Below are 19,922 nucleotides of genomic sequence, written 5' to 3'. Positions count from 1 at the left end.
CATCAGGGAGCAAATCAAAACCAAAATAAGCTATCACCTCATACTTGTTACCATGGTTAATTATCAGAAAATAAAAGATAACAAACTGACAAGGATGTGGAGGAAAGGAACCTTTGTATACTGTTGGTGGTAATGTACATGGGTATACACATTATGAAAAACAGTTTATCAAAAAAATAAAATAAAATAAAACTAGAACTACCATATGATCCAGCAACCCCACTTCTGCGTATATACACAAAGGAAATGGAATCAGTATCTTGAAGAGATATCTGTGCTTCCATGTTCATTGCAGCACTATTCACAGTAGCCAAGATATGGAAACATCCTAAGTGTCATTCATCAATGGAAAAATAGATAAAAACTGTAATATTATATATGAACATACAAGTATATTTGTATGATATATATGTAGAATATATGTGATATATATACACATATATATACATACATACATATATGGTGTTCTACAATGGCATTATTCACATTAAAAAAAGAGAGATCCCGCCATATGCAACAAGGATGATTCTCTACTATCTTACTAACTGTATCACAACTCTGATGCTGCAACTACATTTCTCAGTCTCCCTTACAATTAAAGGTGGCCAAATATAGCTGACAAATAAAAGAATATATTCAGTAGGGCTTCTAGAAAAGCTTCAAAAAAGGGAGAAATTCAAACTATCACTCCCCTACCTACATCCCACATCCCTGCTTGAACTTGGAGCTAACAGAGCCCAGCAAACCAGAGGTAAAGGAACTATCATATTCCCCTATGTATAAGATGGACCTTAATTTGGGGGCTTGAAATTTGGGGGAAAAATGTATTACATAGTTATTGAACTCGTTTTATTCATCATAAAATTCATACAACCTTCATCACTGTCAAAACTTCCATCCATTAGCTTGTCCTCATCTGTGTCTGATGAAAAATCACTGTCTTCAACGAGCGCAAAACAAGCGGAAAAAATGCAAGTAAAAAAAAAACTATAACCACTGTATAAAATGCACCAAGTTTTATACCCCAAATTTTTCAAAAAAAGGTGCATCTTCTACATAGAGAATACAGTAAGTACAGCTGAAAAGACCAGAGGTTAACAGGGCATCTTCAGAAGTAAGAGAAAAATACCTTTTTGTTTAAGCCACTGTTGCTTGGATTTCTAATACTATGTACTTGTGTCTAAACTTAACTGATAATAGAGTTAATAGTTATTTTAAAATGTTCAATAAAGTTGAAAGATTATTAACATAAATTATTTTAAACATGACAAAAGATTAACTGCAGTAAGTTTCTAACAAATGAAAAACTGAATTTTAGAAACTCAGTTTCATTCATAATTGACTATATAGCAAAACAAATTATTTTCACGTTAGACTGGCAAAATTTTAAAAATTTGATAACCAGTGTTGGTTAATAGGTAATAACTTAAAAATGCATATATTTTTTCCCTAAAATCAAAGAACTTACCCTCTACCTCACTGCTCTCTCAAATTACCCATCAAATGAGTCTTTTCCTTCACTGCAAAATTTAACAAATATTTTGAAGTCCCCTTCTCCAACTCAGGATCATCTCACTTTTGCTAAAAATTGGTTTCTGTTTCCCTCACTCTACTTAAACTGATTTTTCTAAAATGTCAAATGCCAAATTTAATGCTTTCTTTTCAGTCATCTTCCTACACCTCTCTGTGGCATTTCATTTGGCATTACTGACATCTCCCTCATTAAATGCTCTACTCTTGGCTTTGAAACTATACACTTGACCATGGCACCTAAATACACTCTTTTCTTAGGCAATCTCATCCACATCAGTGTATCTAATTACTAACTTTATTATGAATAATGATTATCACATCTACACCTCTGCCCCGACCATCTCAAATTTCAAACTTGGATTTCCTATTGTCAACATTTTTACACAATGTTCTTTAACTCACTATGTTCTCACCCTATTACCTATTTCAAACGTATATTTCTATTCCACCACAGTCAACTTTTTCCTGTATCTTCCATCCTAGCATGCCTTTCTCCCCTTTAAGTTACCCAATTAAGTTTGACATTACCAACAAAAATAAAAAACTCATTTTAACAGCTAGTACTTAAGAGGTAAATACTAAAAATGTTCCCTTTAAAAATAAGAAAAAGGGCCTGACCTGCAGTGGCGCAATGGGTAAAAGCATCGACCTGGAACACTGAGGTCGCCAGTTTGAAACCCCGGGCTTTCTTGGTCAAGGCACATATGGGAGCTGATGCTTTCTGCTCCTCCCTCCCTTCTCTCTCTGTCTCTCTCTCTCTCACTGTCTCCTCTCTCTAAAATGAATAAATAAAATCTAAAAATAAATAAAAATAAGAAAAAAAATAAGGAAAAGGACCCTAGCCAACGTTGGCTCAGTGGTAGAGCGTCGGCCTGGCGTACAGGAGTCCCGGATTTGATTCCCGGCCAGGGCACACAGGAGAAGCGCCCATCTGCTTCTCCACCCCTCCCTCTCTCCTTCCTCTGTGTCTCTCTCTTCCTGTCCCCCAGCCAAGGCTCCATTGGAGCAAAGTTGGCCCGGGCGCTGAGGATGGCTCTGTGGCCTCTGCCTCAGGCGCTAGAATGGCTCTGGTTGCAACAGAGCATCACCCCCTGGTGGGCGGGCCGGATGGAGCCCAGTACAGCACATGCAGGAGTCTGTCTGCCTCCCCGTTTCCAACTTCAGAAAAATACAAAAAAAAAAAAAAAAAAAAGAAAAGGGATCCTATGATCACTGCTTCTATGATACCCTTACTGAGGTCTCAGCCACAGCAAAAGAAAACAATTGAAGGTATAAGATTCTAAAAAAAAAGAAAATTGTCATTTACAGATGTTATGGATGTACACTTAAGAGAACCCAAATCAGTAAAATGATTAGCTCACTAGTTTATTATCAATATACAAATGACATTTGTATTTCTAATTACCAGCAACAGTGAGACATATATTTTTAACTAAAGGACATCACATACAACAACTACAAAATACCCAGGAAGAAATTGAACAAAGATGTGCAAGACCTAATTACAAAAAGATTATGAAACTATTAAATAATAAATTTAGAAAGATGCCTTGTTTATGAGAATACTCAGTATTGTAAAAATATCTATTTTCCCTAATCTGATTTATAGTTTAAATGCAACTCCAAAAAAAATCCCAAGTTTTTTTTAAAAAATGGAACTTGATTTTAAAACATATATGAAAAGCCAAAGACCAACAATAGTGACGGCACTCCTGAAGAATAAGTTGCCCTCCAAAAAGCAACTCATAAACTTTCTAAGTTTTATAGTTATAGTAATTAAGACGTGATAAGGGTATGTGATATATGATTGTCCGATGGAATAGAGAACCTAGAAACAAAACCAGAATATATAATTTTGCTGTAAGACAGAGGTAGCAATACATATCACTGTGGAAAGAAAATTAACAAAGGGACAAGGACAACTAAATATATTAAAAATAATGAAACTGGGGCCCTGGCCGGTTGGCTCAGCGGTAGAGCGTCGGCCTAGCGTGCGGAGGACCCGGGTTCGATTTCCGGCCAGGGCACACAGGAGAAGCGCCCATTTGCTTCTCCACCCTTCCTCTCTGTCTCTCTCTTCCCCTTTTGCAGCCAAGGCTCCATTGGAGCAAGGACGGCCCGGGCGCTGGAGATGGCTCTGTGGCCTCTGCCTCAGGCGCTAGAGTGGCTCTGGTCGCAACATGGCAACGCCCAGGATGGGCAGAGCATCGCCCCCTGGTGGGCAGAGCATCGGTGGATCCCGGTCGGGTGCATGTGGGAGTCTGTCTGCCTGTCTCTCCCTGTTTCCAGCTTCAGAAAAATGAGAAAAAAAAAAAAAAAAATTAAACTGGATCACTCATAAGACACAAAAATCAATTCCAGGTGATAAAGATATGAAATGTAAACCTTTTAAACTTTCAAAAGAAAAAGACATAAAAAAAGCTCTTTTCTTTCTGGGGTAGAGAAGGAAAATGTCTTAAAGAAACAAAAAGAGTAAACCATAAAAAAGACTGATATATTAAATTATACTAAACTTAAGAACTTCTGCTCATCAAAAGAATGTAAAAAGATAAGCCACAAATTGAAAAGATACAGGCAGCACATATAATCAAAAAATGAATATACAGAATATACAAGGAATTTCTACAAATATGAAAGATAAACCACCCAATAGAAAAACGGTCAAACACTTCAAAGAATAGAAAACAAATGGTCAATTAATACAAAAAGGTGTTTGAACTTATTAGAAATTGGGGAATTACAAATTAAGACCTCACTGAGGTAACAGTTTACATATACTATAGTAGATTGGTGAAAATGATAAAATCAAATTTTGAAGGTGTGTTAATGGACAATCTCAGATATGGCTAAGAGTATAAACCAGTGTGATCTCTTTTGGAAAAAATCTGAGCTGTCTTTAGATGGAAAATTTCATATCCCATTTGCCAGCAACTCTACCCTTCTATGTGTATGCAACTTAGAAAAATTTCTGCTTATATATACCAGGAAAGTAGTATAAAAATATTCGTAACAGCATATGACACAATTGATTATCTCCTGTTTCTTTTTTTTTTTCTTTTTTTTTTTCTTTTTTTCATTTTTCTGAAGCTGGAAACGGAGAGAGACAGTCAGACAGACTCCCGCATGCGCCCGACCGGGATCCACCCGGCACGCCCACCAGGGGGCGACGCTCTGCCCACCAGGGGGCGATGCTCTGCCCATCCTGGGCGTCGCCATGTTGCGACCAGAGCCACTCTAGCGCCTGGGGCAGAGGCCACAGAGCCGTCCCCAGCGCCTGGGCCATCTCTGCTCCAATGGAGCCTTAGCTGCGGGAGGGGAAGAGAGAGACAGAGAGGAAAGCGCGGCGGAGGGGTGGAGAAGCAAATGTGCGCTTCTCCTGTGTGCCCTGGCCGGGAATCGAACCCGGGTCCTCCGCACGCTAGGCCGACGCTCTACCGCTGAGCCAACCGGCCAGGGCTATCTCCTGTTTCTTGAACCATTTTCTTCCATTAACTTTTTTTTTAAACTCACATTATTTTATTTGATTTTATGTTTACATAGATTCAAGTGTCCCACTGAATATATCTCCCCCTTAATTCCCTCGCCCCCTCCCATACCTTCCCTCCAGGATTTGCTGTCCTGTTCTCTATAATGCTGTTATGTGTATATAATTTCACTAATCTCTTTTCCCTTCTCTGATCCCAACTTCTACTTTCCTTCTAGACCCTTTGATCCTGCCTCTGCCTCTGTTCCCTTGCTCAGTTCACATTGTTCATTGAATTCCTCAAATGAGTGAGGTCATATGATATTTTTCTTTCTCTGCCTGGCTTATTTCACTTAGCATCATAGTTTCCAGGTCCATCCATGTTGTGGCAAAAAGTAAGATTTCCTTCTTCCTCACGACCCTGTAGCACAGTGGTTCTCAACCTGTGGGTCGCGACCCCGGCGGGGTCGAACGACCAAAACACAGGGGTCGCCTAAAGCCATCGATGGGGTCGCGACCCACAGGTTGAGAACCGCTGCTGGTGTAGCATTTCATTGTGTATATGTACCATGGCTTTTTAATCCACTCTTCCACTAACTTTTATGACCTCAGTCCCTGTTCTTTCTCTTATTGTTCCTTCTCAATCTCTTTTGCTGTATTTTTCTTCTCTTCATAGCCTCTAAATGTTGGAATATCCTTTCTTTCAGTTCCTTCTGTTTTCATTTGTCTCCCTGATGATCTCATCCAGTCCCATGGCTTTTACCACTAACAAGCTCCAAACTCCACCATGAATGCCAGTCTTATATCCAAACATCCTATTCAAAATTTCCACATGGATGTCTTGAAGTGTAGAAGTCATTCAGGCTGCTCAAGAATATTCATTTGTTCTCCTCAACACTGCATGTACTTCCTCACCTCCTTTAAAATTAGATGCAACCATATGAATAAGCGTGGTCAATAAAAATGTAAGCAAAATAAAATAATTTTCAAATAGTATTAGTAAGCCATCTGTAGTCTCAAAGTTAAGATGGTTCTGCCCGTATTTCTCCAAATATTCCCATATCTTAGCAAATGGTATCATCCATCCTGTTGCTCAGGCCAAATCTAATTCTTCTCTGTCCCTCCTCTAACGTCAGCCTATTTATCAGTTTTGCAGCTCTGCCTTCAAAGTAGGTATCAAATCCTATTACTTCTCAGCACTTTCACTGCTACTACCCTAGTCTCAGCCACACTGTAATAAATACCATAGTGGAAAACAGTGATAGTCTTCTAACTAGTTTCTTAATTTCCACTCTCTTAACCAGAACCTTAAGGCCCTACCATCTGCTCCTGCCTACCTTTCTGACCTTACTTTCACATTTTCTAAGGATACTCTAATAACATGCGCCTTTCCAATAATATAAACATGTCATGTTCAAGGCCTTTACACTTGCCATTATCCTTTGGTCCATTCTTTCTAATCATGTCTCTGCTCAAAAGTCAACTGTTCAGAGAGGCTTTCTTCATTACTCTACCTACACTACAATACCCACAAATCTCTATCATTTTACATACTAGTTTATTGCTCCAAATTAATTCTTCATTGTCTGCTCTGCAAGCATGGAGCTGGGTCCCATAAATATCTTTTTCCAGTTGGCATGGTGTTAAGCTTTGTCAATAGAAGATACTAGAGAGATATTAAAAGGATTCTCCTTCCTAATTCCAGTGTGTCCTTAACAGGCTCCTTCAGTGCAAGCAGATCCTCCACATTCATCTCCTGCAGTGTATGGAGGTCAGCAGCACCTCAGGCTAGCAGCCTCCCTCAACATTCCCTCTTCCTTGGGAGGTTTCAAATTCCCCAAGAATAGCTTTCTAGAGAAAGAGCTTATAAATATTTCCTTAAAGGGCTAATTAATAAATATACATTTTAAGCTTGCAGATCATAAGGTCAAAACTCTGCCCTTGTAGCAAGAAAGCAACTATATAGACAATATGTAATAAACTAAGCATGGCTATGTTTCGATTAAACTTTATTTGTAAAATAGATGGCTACCTCATGGTCATAGTTTGCCAATCTCTACCCTAGAGGTTACATTTCCCAACAAGTCCTGAAGGATGAATTTCCAGTAAGTTCCACCAGTGTAGCACCAGTAACTTATTTGCCAGTCAGTGAGACAGGGTCACTCTCTCCAACAAAGCCAGCATCTTCGAATTGGAGGAAAGGGCTCTCTTACTGGGGCATTCTATCTTAGCCCTAGCAGTGATGGGTGCGTCTTCTAACTGCTATTCCTTTATTTCATAGAGTTTTCTTTACTCCAATTCACCTAATATAGTTAATAATTCTATTCAACTTTCCTTGTTCAAAAGACTGTATGACATGTTTCCTAACTGGACTTTAAATTGATACACTCTCTTTTGACCCTGATTTATTTTCTTTATGGTATTTACACTATCTTATTTGTGTTTGCTTACTTTTTAATTTCTTATCCTTCACTAGAATGCAAGCTCTATGAAGGCAGACTATTGAATGAACTCCTAGTACTAGCACACTGGTCATAACAGATTTGCAACAAATATTTGTGAATGACTGAATAAATGAATTTGGGTCACAGTAAATTTTATTTTTAGAATTTCAACTCTTGGATTATATCAAATATGTGGTGGCGCAGTGGATAAAGCGTCGACCTGGAATGCCTGGTTGCCGGTTCAAAACCCTGGGCTTGCCTGGTCAAGGTATATATGGAAGTTGATGCTTCCTGCTCCTTCCCTCCCCCCTTTCTTTCTCTCTTTCTCTCTTCTCTAAAATGAATAAATTAAAAAAATTTAAAAAGATATTAATGGCTCTTGGTTATTTCCGCTCTCACATACAACCCTCATTTACTCAAATGATTCTGTCTCTCCACTTACAGTATTCCTGTAGTCTCCACTCTAAAATTAGTAAATAGCATCTGAGTGCAAACATTCCACCTTACTGCTGTGTAGACTTGTGAAGCTCAAGCAATACAACCCAGAACTCTCCCTACACATTTTACAAGGGGCAGAAAGCCATTACTGAATAGAATGGGTAGCTTCTTCTTAGGCCTCACTCATGAAGGTTGATAGGCTTCTGAAGAGGAGTAATGGCTGTTACCAAACTGGTCCTCTTGGTTAAAAATATCTAAAATATTCTTATTAATAAATACTTAAGCTACACTACCTTAAAACATTTTTCAGAACAGAAACTTGCAATACTTTTTTAAACAATCAGTCAACTACTTAATGTTCACCAACCATATTCTGAGTTTCAAGCTCATTCTCTCCTAGGTAAACAAACTAAAAAGACTTCTCAGTGGATCTTTCAACTTTTCTGTAGACCCATCTAAGGTGGATTTCTGCCAAACTGTGGCCTTACTTGTTTTCACTTGCAAATACTGTAATAATGCAATGGTTACTGAGAAGGTCCAAACAATACCAGAACATTGGGAGCAAACTCAACCAAAACAGCTAGAGAACACTGGACAAATACTATTTTTGCACCCTTCCCCTTCTATTTCCGTATTTTTCTCCACTGATTTGAGAGGGATTTGAAAGTAAAGAATAACAAAAGACACAAAAAAGTTGGATGTAAGGTCTTCAGTAGAAACTACTTCTTGGTCTTCTCAAGCAACCTGAAGAACAGAGACAAAGGTAGTAACACCAGCAAAACAATAAATTCCTAGTTTTTCCTTTTTTTTATTTTTTATTACTGCTTCACTTCAACATACTCAAGTTATCAAATATCAATAACTGTAAAAGCTGTTTCTCACTATCAGTAGCAAGAACATCCTTCAACTTCCACAACCTCATCTCTGAATATCAAGGATCCCCAGTTGCTTCCAAGATACACCTGTGTACTCTGTTTAGGACTCTTTTACAACCGAAACAGCTTTATGTTGCCTAATATTACTATCTGTTCTTGATTTAGCAATAGACTACCTACCAGAGCCAAAATAGTTACATAAAATTTTGAAGTTACAGCAACTGAAAGAACAAAGGGAAAGTAAAAAAAAAAAAGAAAACCTTCCATGAGGAGAATGTGAGAAAAATAAAACATGTACAGTATGTTTTCAAGACAATCTGGATCTAATGATATTTCTATTATTTGAATCAATAATGTACTTAGTAAACTTTTGATGGCTTGGAATATGTCTATAATTAATGATAAGAATGTGGATTATTTCATTTTTAATTTTTGTCATATTACAAGTTTCAAAGAAAACTAAAGTTACATAAGTCTTTAGGACTATTAAGCCAAGTTTTACAAACTATAGTTGGTTAAGCATTTTCTTCCCTTGCCTTACTCAAACTAGAGAAGTAAATTATTGTATTTTCCACCAGCGAAAAAAATTGCATAAAATATTGTCTTTCCAAAACATCTGCTGCTTCTAAAAGATCTTAATATGAAATAGGATAAATGCTAAACTACCTCAACAAAAGTTTAGCAAAACAAGTTTGAAGGAAATCAGACTTTTTTTAAATAGCAACTTAAATTTTTATTTCATTTATTGACTTTAAAGAGAGGAAACAAAGGAGGGAGAGAGGGAGGGAGGGAAGGAAGGAAAGGAGAGAGGGAGAGAGGGAGGAAAGGGAGAGGCAGAGACACACATCAATTTGTTGTTCCACTTATTTATGCACTCATTACTTGTTTCTTATATGTGCCTTGACCAAGGATCAAACCGCAACTTGGCATTTTGGGATGACACTCTAACCCAGCTACCTGGCCAGAGCCAATAGCAAGTTCAAAAAAAAAAAAAAAAGCAATTTTTAAAAGATGAGAGTAACTTACTTTGGTTTTTCCATCTAACATCACTGTTTAAAGTTTTATCTTTTATTGTTATTACTTTTGGAAAAATCAGACGGCTTCTTTAAGTCACTAAGTTTTAGCCCTAGACAACATTAATCCAGAAATGCCAAGTGACTTGTGAACGGGTAATATTTTGGTAACTACATCTTGTGCCAAGCTGTATTAGGTGTAGTGATGTTGCTGGAACACTGATCTAGGTCAGAAACCTATGCTAGATTCCCACCTCATACAATGGCTAGCTTTGTAATTATGAATAACTAATCTAGTCTGCTAAGCCTCATATCCTCATCTACATAATGATAAGACTAAATTAGATGATTTCTAAGAGTCTTTTCTGGCATAAGTAAATCCATATCATTCGTACTACTCCCATTATATATTCTGAGAATTTCATTGATTCATCAAATATTAAGTACCTACCGTGTCTCTGGCATAAATACTGTCCTTGCCATCACTGAATTTATATTTTAATTGTCCCATTATGTACTAGAAAATATAGTTAAGCTTAAACTTAATGGAATAAATAAGCATAATTTTAAGCTGCTTATATGGCTTAGAATTCATAAAATGATGCACTTATGGATCAGTATGAAACTCTCCGTATTGGATACTGCCCATAAAGCAAGAAACGTTATTAATATACTTTGGCTAATGAGAATTTATTAGACCTGCCACCGACATAATATCCTTTAATTAAAGCCATATATTTATGTAACATTTCCAGGAAATAAAAAGAAGGCGGCCCATACAAGCCAAAAAGGTATAATAAAAACAGCTTGGGTGGGGGGAGACTCAGTCCAATCTCCAACATGAATACAGGATGAGTAACAGCACTCTGTGCTGATCCATCCTTGTCAACTTTTAATCCTTCAGGCTGATGAAAGCATGAGACATCGGTTTATTTTTAAGTGTATGTGGGCAGCTGGTTTCCCTATTTTCACCTTTCTTTGTACAACTGTACAATTCATCAGATGCTTCATACCATCCAGCTGATAGTGACCTTTATGAAAATAAGTCCTAAAAGGAAAATTTAAAAAAAAAAATGAACAAATGACTGTAACGTAAGACAGAATATGGTATTATCACGGTCAAAACTTCAAGTATGTACTGAACATAGTGCCCCCTGTGAAAACAAAAGTAAATTTTAAAGCTAAGAATTCCTTTAAATAGGAAAGGAACAGAAAAGCAGAGGAGAAAGAGAGGCCGTAACATCTACTCAGCACTGAAGAGTGTCGCGCACTGTGCAGGTAGTTTTCACTTCTAACCCAGACGTCTGAACAAGAAAATATCCCAGAGACGATCCTGTACAACAGGAGAAATCCGCTCCCCTTCACGGGACGATTCCAGCAGCCGGGAGTGAATTCTACCACCAACGCTGTTCGCGCAGAAATCATTCCGCTCGGCCTCTCCGCGCTCGGCCTCGGAAGGGGTCTCGGGTCACCTAGGCAACCCGCTCCTTCCCGCAACGCCGCAGCACCGGCCAGAGAGGCGGGGGAGCCGGCCACGGTCCCCGCTTCCAGGCCGAGCTGGGATCAAACCCGTCACCGAGTCACTCCCTCCATCACTTCGAAGAAACCGCTAGTGAAACTCGGCGCTTCGCGTTAGCTCCTCAGCCGTCACTGAACACCTATCAGCACTCGTATTACAACAATCAGAAAAATCTGTTTATATAAATATGGCTCAGAATCACCACATGACAACGTGCTATTTCCTACTGAATATTGTAAAAGCTCCTGATCAGCGGCCACCTGCCTTGGCCCATCGGCCTATGGCCCTGAGGCTCTCCTCGCTGCGGGGCGTGCGCGGGTTCAGTGACGGGAATCGGGTCGCTGGGGTGAACTTCCCCCGACACGGAGGACGAAGGACGAGCGTGCAGGAACGTGCTTCCCGCGCCCTCGGCTCGTCGGCCGCCGCAGCTCCGCCGGGCGGTTCCGAACGCCGCCGCCGCCGCCGCGGCCGGACCGTTACGAGGCCCAGCGGAGGCCGCGGCGCCCCGCGCGGGCCGCCCCTCCCCCACCGCGGCCTGGGCGGCCAACGCCGGCCGGACACCCGCCGCTCCCCGCCACGGCCTGCACGAACAATACCAGGGGGCCCCCGCGAGGCCGGGCGCGAGGCCCGCGCGGCCCAGCCACCCCACAGGCCTCGCGCAGGTCGTCGAGCCACAGGCCGCGAGGGACAACCCCGCGGGAGACAGCGAGAGCGGGGGCGGTTAGTCACGGGGCTCGGAGGCCGCGGTACCCTGACCCGTACCTGGCTCCAGGTGATGAACTCGTTGGTGTGGGTCTCCTCCACAAGCGTCCACAGCTTGCTGAGGAAAGCTGGCACGTTCGAACTGTGCTTCATTGTTAACGAGGCGCAGAGATTCCACGTTCTACACCGAACGCAGCAGTGGCGTTGGCGGCGGCAGCAGCTGCTCCCCGAGAACGCCCACAACGCAGGCGCAGCAGCCCTTGTGCCCCGCCCCCCCAACCTCGCCTGGCGCGCCGCGAGGAGGGGAGGCCCCAAGGCCGCACGTGATTGACAAGTCTCCTGCGCTCCTCTCTTGCGCAGTGGTCCCGCGCCCGTCTCATTCCCGGCCAATCCCGGGCTCTGACTGCATGACAGAGAAAAGTGATTGGATACTACTGATGTGAGGGGGTGGGAGCAGAAGGGGATGCTGCCTTCTCCTTCGCCTTTTATGCAAACGCTCTCATGGTAGCAGACCTTTGGCTTAACGACCGTGTTTGGTTGTTTCACGTGGGAACAGTTTAGATTTCCTGGGCTGTGGCTGAGAGGCTACAAAAAACTCACAGGCCTGCCTGAGTCATAAATTTGGCAGGCATGTGTATAATTCAGATTGGAGAAGAGAGCAGTTTTCAAGCATGATGTGTTAGGCCCCAAATTGAAACTATCTTAAAAATAATAAACTTTGTCCTTAAATTTTAATGAGAAAATGGACCCTTTAAAATACAGGTACTTGTATCAAAAAGAGGAATTAAATAGCTCACTCTTTACTAAGCATTTACTACTATGAACCAGGATCCGTAACAGGCGCCTTACATTGCTGTGTTTAATTCAACGGACATTAACTGCCCACTATATGCTCAACATAAAAAGAAATAGTCCTAGCCGGCCGGTGGCTCAGTGGATTGAGCATCCTCCGACCTTGGGGATGACCCAGAGCGCCCATGGTCCCAGCTGGATTGGAAGGCCCCGCTGGACCCTGAGGTCTCAGGTTGGAGTCCAGATCCAGGCACCAAGAAGCAATGAATGGGTGCACAACTAAGTGGAACAACAAGTTGATGCCTTTCTCTCTCTCTCTCTCTCTCTCTCTCTCTCTCAGAAAAAAGAAAAGAAATAGATTTACACTGCTTTAATCAACTAAAATAATTGTTTCTGTGACATCTTAGGACAAGCGGTACAGGCCACCAGCCATGAAAACTGAGTACATCCAGTACATGGCTAGAGGAAAAAAGATAAACAACCGTTAGAAATGTAGCAATATTTTCCACTGAACTCTATGTACCCAGGTCAAGGAAGCCCCTACCCTAGAGACTTAGCCAAGAACAAGGTCAGCTAATCGCACCTCTCCCGCCCTTGTAAACGTTGCTTGCTTGCTCAGCCTAGATAGCTACCCTATAAAAAGGAGCCATTTTAGAAGCTTGGGGCTGCAGTGCTCCCTTGCGTGGGTTGCCTGCAGTCCCTGCGCAGGTTTGCAATAAAACTTATAAAATTCACTTTGGGTTTGCTGTGGTCTGTCTCCTGGGATGTAACAGTTTCTACATGTATTTATAGGTATATTCTTATTTGCTGGAGATAGCTTGGTTATAGTGGGAGAAAATATTGGACAAGCATATGTTTAGACCCAACTTCAGGTCGATATTAAATTGTAATGATACCTTGTAATTTATAGTAATCCCTTACTCTGTCAGTGCCCTTCTCCCTCGTTTTCTCATTGGGAATCAGAATATCTATTTTCACCCATATAAAGTATTAATAATAACATAATAGGTGTAAAAATGCTTTGAAAATAAAAAGAATTGTAACAGCTCAGAGCTAATAAATAACACTTTATGCAAAATTTAAGATAGGATTGACTTACTTCCTGGATGCATTTTTTAAAAAGATGCATTCAATTTCCAAATAGTAAATATTTATTGAATATCACTTTTGTGTTCAGTACTGGTCTGTCTGCTGAAGCAAGTCAGATATATGATGTGATAAAGCTGATAAAGAAGTCAATGTTTTATGAGCCCTGATATATACTCCGGTCTTTACATATATTATCTTATGTAATCCCTATAAACACCCAATGAAATAAGTCTAATTATCCCATTTTTTCCAATGAAGATTCTGAAGCTCAATGTGAATTAATTTGTCACATCACAATTAGTAAATAGGACAGGCTATTTACATGCCGTCCTCAAAAGATTGTGCTCTTTCCATTATATGATGATGACACCATCTTGATGCTTAAGATGTTTATATTCTAACTCAAGAAACAACATGAACACAATGATCAGCAATGATTAATATTTTAAAAATAATAACTAAATTTACGGTACAAAACAAGTACTTGAAAAGTTTAGAAAGACAAGAGTTAAGTGAATTAATATAGTGAGGAAAGACTTTGTGGAAGATGACTTGAAGTTGGATCAACAGTGAGCAAAGATAAGGAGGCTAACGAGCATGATCTGTCTATAAAGAGAGACAGCTCAGGAAGTAAGATAAGTAAGATTGGTGGTTTTTGAGGGGGAAATGTGGCCTACTTTCATGGATTGTATTATTTCCATCTGAAAACAACAGCAACAACCATGGTCAGATACAATTATAAACTCCTCTTTGGGTATTAAACCTGTACAGGCATTGACCTGTGCTTAGTAGGGCCCTTTCCTTGTTTAATGCTCTGTTCTCACCATCTTGAAATTCTTAGGTTTTGAACAAGGAATGCTGGATTTTCATTTTACATTGAGCCCCTCAGGTTATATAGCTTGTGTGCTTCCAGTGTATTAGATCTTATTGACCAGTGGTTCTTAAAATTAAGTATGCATCCAAATCAGTTGGAGAGGGAAGACTGCCAGTATTACAAGTGAATAATTTAGGCATTATTTAAAATACTAATAAGGCCAGCTAATGGGTTAAGCTGTTAACCAGATAATTTGTGGATGGCACCCAAGAATAAATGATGTGTCCAAAATGATATGGTTAGGGTTCTAATTGAAACCATGTTCTTTGTAGACTGAAACATATGCTTTTTTTCCTGTTTACACCAATGTGCCTCAAACTTTATGTCAGAATCACCTGGATTCTGCAAAAACAAGTAGCTGTTTCTCTCCTCACTCCACTCAGTAGGTCCAGGGTTCAGGCTAAGAATTTGTATGTCTGACAAGTTCCCAGGTGACACAGATGCTGCTGGCCCTGGGACCACATTTTAAGAACCACAGTTATAAAGAAAAGGTTAAATTGACATTCCCTTGATAACATATACAAATTTGTTACCCTTCATTTCTTAAATTCCAGACATTCCAGAAATAATTTAAACTACTGTATTTTCTTTTTTATGAACTTAATACTTAATATTGATTTTGATTAATAAATGTTTGAAAACTTTATTGACATTTTTGAAGGGAAGAGAAAATTATTATTGGCTCATTTGCACTTATTTATAAAATTGAGAGGCAATACTAAATCAAGCTTTTTAATTCACAATTATTTGCCACCACCCACAATATCCCACAAATAGCAGAAGAAATAAATCTGAGACAGTGTCAACAATTTTGAAATGTTTACAATATTAGAGAATACAAATATCACTTTCTTAAGTAAATTGCCAGGAGTGCAAGATTTAGAAAATTTAAAAGAGCATTAGAAAATATGAGTGATGCAGACCTTTGCCTAGGAAATAAAAAAGAATATTGTGGAACACTTTGATGCTTCAAAGCATCTGATTCGGATTGTACAAATTCTGTCTAATCAATTATGCAAAATGGTATGAATCAGCAGTGCAAACTTTTAAAGTTTATTTTTGAGGATAACATAACTGAAGATAAATGGCATAGAAGTTTCAAGCAACACTGCCATCTGGACAGTGTTGATTTTGTTCAATTTTGGAATGACCTAGGAGGGGATTTTCAGCAAATCATGTGACACCTAGATACTTCTACACAAAATATAAAGGGAAATACCTGCTATACTCACTTTCACAATGTTTTTAAGATCAGATAAATTGCTTCTTTTTCCAGTTCACCCTCACAATCTTTACAGATACTTTTCTAAAACACAAATCTGAAAAGGTCACTGCCTAACTTAAAGCCATTCAGTGACTTCCCATAATTTTCAAAATAAATCCAAACTCCTTAAAATGGTGTAAAAGACATTCTGTGATCTTATGCCATCCACCATCCCAGTCATTGTCTACCACTCCTTACAAACCCATAATCCTTAGCCATGCCCAGCTATGTGTAGTTACCTAACTGGCTACGTTCTTCACATCTCTATATATTTTTGCAAGCTGTTGCCTCTTCCTGGAGAGCCCTTCTTTTCCATTATCTTCTCCTCCTTAACCTTCAAGGTCAAGCACAATTCCATAGAGAAGTCGCCTTTTGTGTGTGTGTGAGACCTTCCTTGGGTACCCTGATAACAGCCCTTATTAAATCATATTGTAATTATTCGTTTGCATGTAGTTTTTATATTAGACTATGAAACTCCAACATTAAGACTATGCCATATTTACATTCATTTTCATCTACAATGGCTTGGTACACATTAGACTTTCAATAAATATTTGTTGAATTAATCAATGAATACATTAACCTGAGTGCTAACCACTCATTTAGCTTCCTTTACCTTCAAATTTGATTAATTGTTTCTCCTGTGTGTCCCCATGGGGAACTTTACCTTCATGGTCTTCACCACACTGCTAGTGCTAATTTACTTCTCAGAATCCCTCCTTAGCCTGACAGACTATGTTTGCATCATTCACTCTTGTATCTTTAACCTTAAACACAGTGCTAATAATATAGGAGCGGCTCGATAAATATTTGTTAAATGAATAATATTAGTTTTCAAAACCCTTTGGATAAAATGTCCTCTGCCTAGTAAGGATACTTCTTACAATTGATTAAGTCTCAGTCCATATAAACTTTTTAGTTAATAAGAGAAGAAAATGAAGACAAGGAGGGCATAAGGATAGCTTACAAAGAGACATGTAATTGAGGAGCTCTTAGTGGAGCAAATATGAGAATCTTGACATTAATGCCAAACATTAATGAAATGTGATAGAATACCAGACTTGAGGTAATTTGTCTTTAAAACAAACAACTCTTTGGTGACAGTGGCAAAATGTTTGAAGACCCTATCTAGGCTTTTGAATAAGTATAGACCTAGAAGACTATGAAAGGTAATTTAAACATTTCGAGAAGGTCATAGTGCTTTCTTTCTTTTTAAGACTATAACTTGGGTGCGAAATGTGTTAGTACCACTTGTACTAGACTTGCACTGGGACTGTTTTACAACCTAAGTTCCATTCGATGCCTAGTTTGCTAGAATCCAGCCAGTCACTTATTAAGGGTGACAAAGAAGTACTGAAAGTCTTTTTCTGCCCCAGGTACTACCTTAGCCCAGGCAAATCAGGGTGATTGATCACCCAAACTATAGCCTCTTCCAGTTATTGATGTTGGACAGGAAGCTCACTAAGCTCGTTAAGCTAAGCCTGGTAACTTGTATAGCAGCTAGTGCACATGAGGGATATAAAAAAAAAAAAATGCAACTCTTAGCCTTTCTGGAAGCAAGGTGGTGGTGCTCTTATACAGGCACTCTAACAGCCAGCTGATAAATGGAAGGAATGTGTGTACCCCACAAATTAAGATTTTGCTGGAAGCCCAGACCCATGCAGAGATGTGTTGATAGTAAAGTAGCCAAAATAGATGGTGTTCGGATTTCATCTTTCTATATAATGGGGCTAAATGATTATTTTATTCAAATCATTTAATGGTAAAGATTGGAGCCCCCCTCAAAGATCAAATGAACTGGGTTATATGACTTAAGTGCAGAAGTCTACCAATACCTTAAATATAAAATTAAACTGGGGAAATTGGCTTCATTAAAGAGGTAGCCACTGTCACAGATGTGTGCCATGATCTGAGAGATGTATAGGAAGAGATGACAATGATTGAAACACTTCTGACCCTTTTAAACTTTAGCCAAGAACTATGAGCAGCATTTAGGGACCAGCTGGAAAGGGAAATGCCCTTTCTAGTCTGTATGCTCCAAGTGCAGGTAGGTGCAGCAGAGATCAAATAGAGACACTGAGGGCAGAAATGAAGACTTCAGACCTTCCACAGAAAAAGTCTGGCATCGTTTAAATCAAGGACCTGCAAAAAACCTGAAAGAACCCTTAACTAAGTATTTATAAAGCCCTTATATATGGTGATTGTTCCATTTGCTATAATTTACTTTCAAATACAGCTGTTTAAACAGTGATACATAGTGTGACAGGTCATTGTAATTTACACCCTAGGAACAGCTTGTTAACATTTGAAATACTCTAATTAAGAATGCTTTCTCCAGGAGTGTTTAGTTAGCATTTGAAAAAAACTAATCAGAAGCCTACTCTATGGAGGCTTTATCTTAGAAGTTTCTATTATCCCATGAGAACAATAGAAATGAAAATAATGTTCCTTTGGTGAATTAAGGTCATGATAACATGTATTGACTAGAAACAATGAAGTGGCCTTCCTACCCTTCACTGTATTGGCCATCAAGATATCTTGAACCCAATAGTCTAGCTGCAGGCACCCTAACCTTCGATTCTCATAGGCCCTTTCTTCAAAGCGCTTTTCAGGCCACTCCGGAAGATTTGAGTGCCCTGGGTCAAAAGTAAGAGTGGAACTCCACGTGCATATTTTAGAATGTTTACAGACCATGAATTAGGTTCACAAAGTGTTAAATAAAATACAGTATGCTCTATTTTATTACCTGGACAAATATATATTCATAATAACAAATTTGAAAGATATATGTAAAGCTATAGTATTTATAAGACACCAAGTTGGCAAAATATCTTTAAAAAATCAAATTTAATTATTGTCCGGTGTCCTGTTGATTGGAAAGTGGTGTTTTATGACAGATAAAAAAATAAAGACACATATATTGATAATTCATAAATTATATGTTTATTCTATAAAATAGTTTTTTTCTTCCCTTTCTTTAGAAAAATTATTAGTTAGGTTGTCATCAAGATTGCACATAACCTATGTCTTATTGAAGATAATGATTAAAGTATTAAGAATGTAATTGTGTTCAAAGCATAGTTATATTTAAAATCCAAATTGAATATTGTTGGTCAAATAAGTTTGCTCGCTTATAGTTTGCATTGGGTGTGGGAGACCGGCTGTAAACGGGCAAAGTCATTATAGCCTAAAACTCAGTTTTAAGACTAAGCCTTTCCCAAAGTCTTTTTAAAACTAAGCTTTTCCCCACACCCTTGACTGTTGCATGAGGTGGGGTGGTGCACTCTTATGAGGAATCCCATTTATGCCTCAGATAAGTGATTTTGTATCAGAGACTTCCTTATTTGTATATTGGATTAAAGGTTTTGATTTCTACACTATAAAATGGGGCAGACCGGGGGCTCTCTCTCTCTTGGTTCCTGAAATCAGCATTGCAGCAGAGAGACAGCCAAGATGGTGGAGTGCTGAAAGAGAAGCCAGTTTGTGCAGAGAGAAGGAGATGGGGAACAGAGGTGAATAAGGCTGGTGAGGTAGAAACCTTTGATTCTAGGAAAACACAGATGAGTTAGTGGCTTTGGGAGCCCTGAATGGAAAGTATTTTCCCACTGTGTGTATTTCTCGCCTGCCGGGTGTGAACTAGGATTAAAGATAATGGCCCACCAGTTCTTGGCTCTGTTGTTTCATTACCATCTGTCCAAATCAAATGTGAACCTGCATGGGCCAGTGGCTACTGGCCTTACAGATATATGGTGGCCGTGGCTACTGGCCTTACAAATATATTTCATAAAATGTTGTTTAGAATAATTGTAAGCCTAGCGATGGCCAGATAGCTCGGTTGGTTAGAGCACTGACCTGAATCACAGAGATTGCCAGTTCGATCCTGTTGGGCAGATAAAATGTATTATGCTCACTTTGT

The 19,922-nt window shown here is 39.3% G+C and overlaps 1 protein-coding gene across 2 annotated transcripts in view; it reads right to left on the bottom strand.

Moving 5' to 3' along the window:
* The window catches only part of HSF2 (heat shock transcription factor 2), a 46,366-nt gene extending 34,120 nt beyond the window's left edge, over positions 1-12,246 (bottom strand). For both annotated transcript variants that reach the window (XM_066248463.1, XM_066248464.1), the window contains exon 1: positions 12,048-12,246. In XM_066248463.1, coding sequence (XP_066104560.1) covers positions 12,048-12,140 — 93 coding nt within the window. In that variant the 5' untranslated portion in view covers positions 12,141-12,246. The remainder of the gene's footprint in view (positions 1-12,047) is intronic.
* Positions 12,247-19,922: the final 7,676 nt, after the last annotated feature.

The sequence above is a fragment of the Saccopteryx bilineata genome, chromosome 12 (genome assembly GCF_036850765.1).
Source record: "Saccopteryx bilineata isolate mSacBil1 chromosome 12, mSacBil1_pri_phased_curated, whole genome shotgun sequence".
In the NCBI taxonomy this organism is placed as follows: domain Eukaryota; kingdom Metazoa; phylum Chordata; class Mammalia; order Chiroptera; family Emballonuridae; genus Saccopteryx; species Saccopteryx bilineata.
Note: the sequence above shows the minus strand (reverse complement) of the source record. Positions and strands in the feature narration are given on the sequence as shown.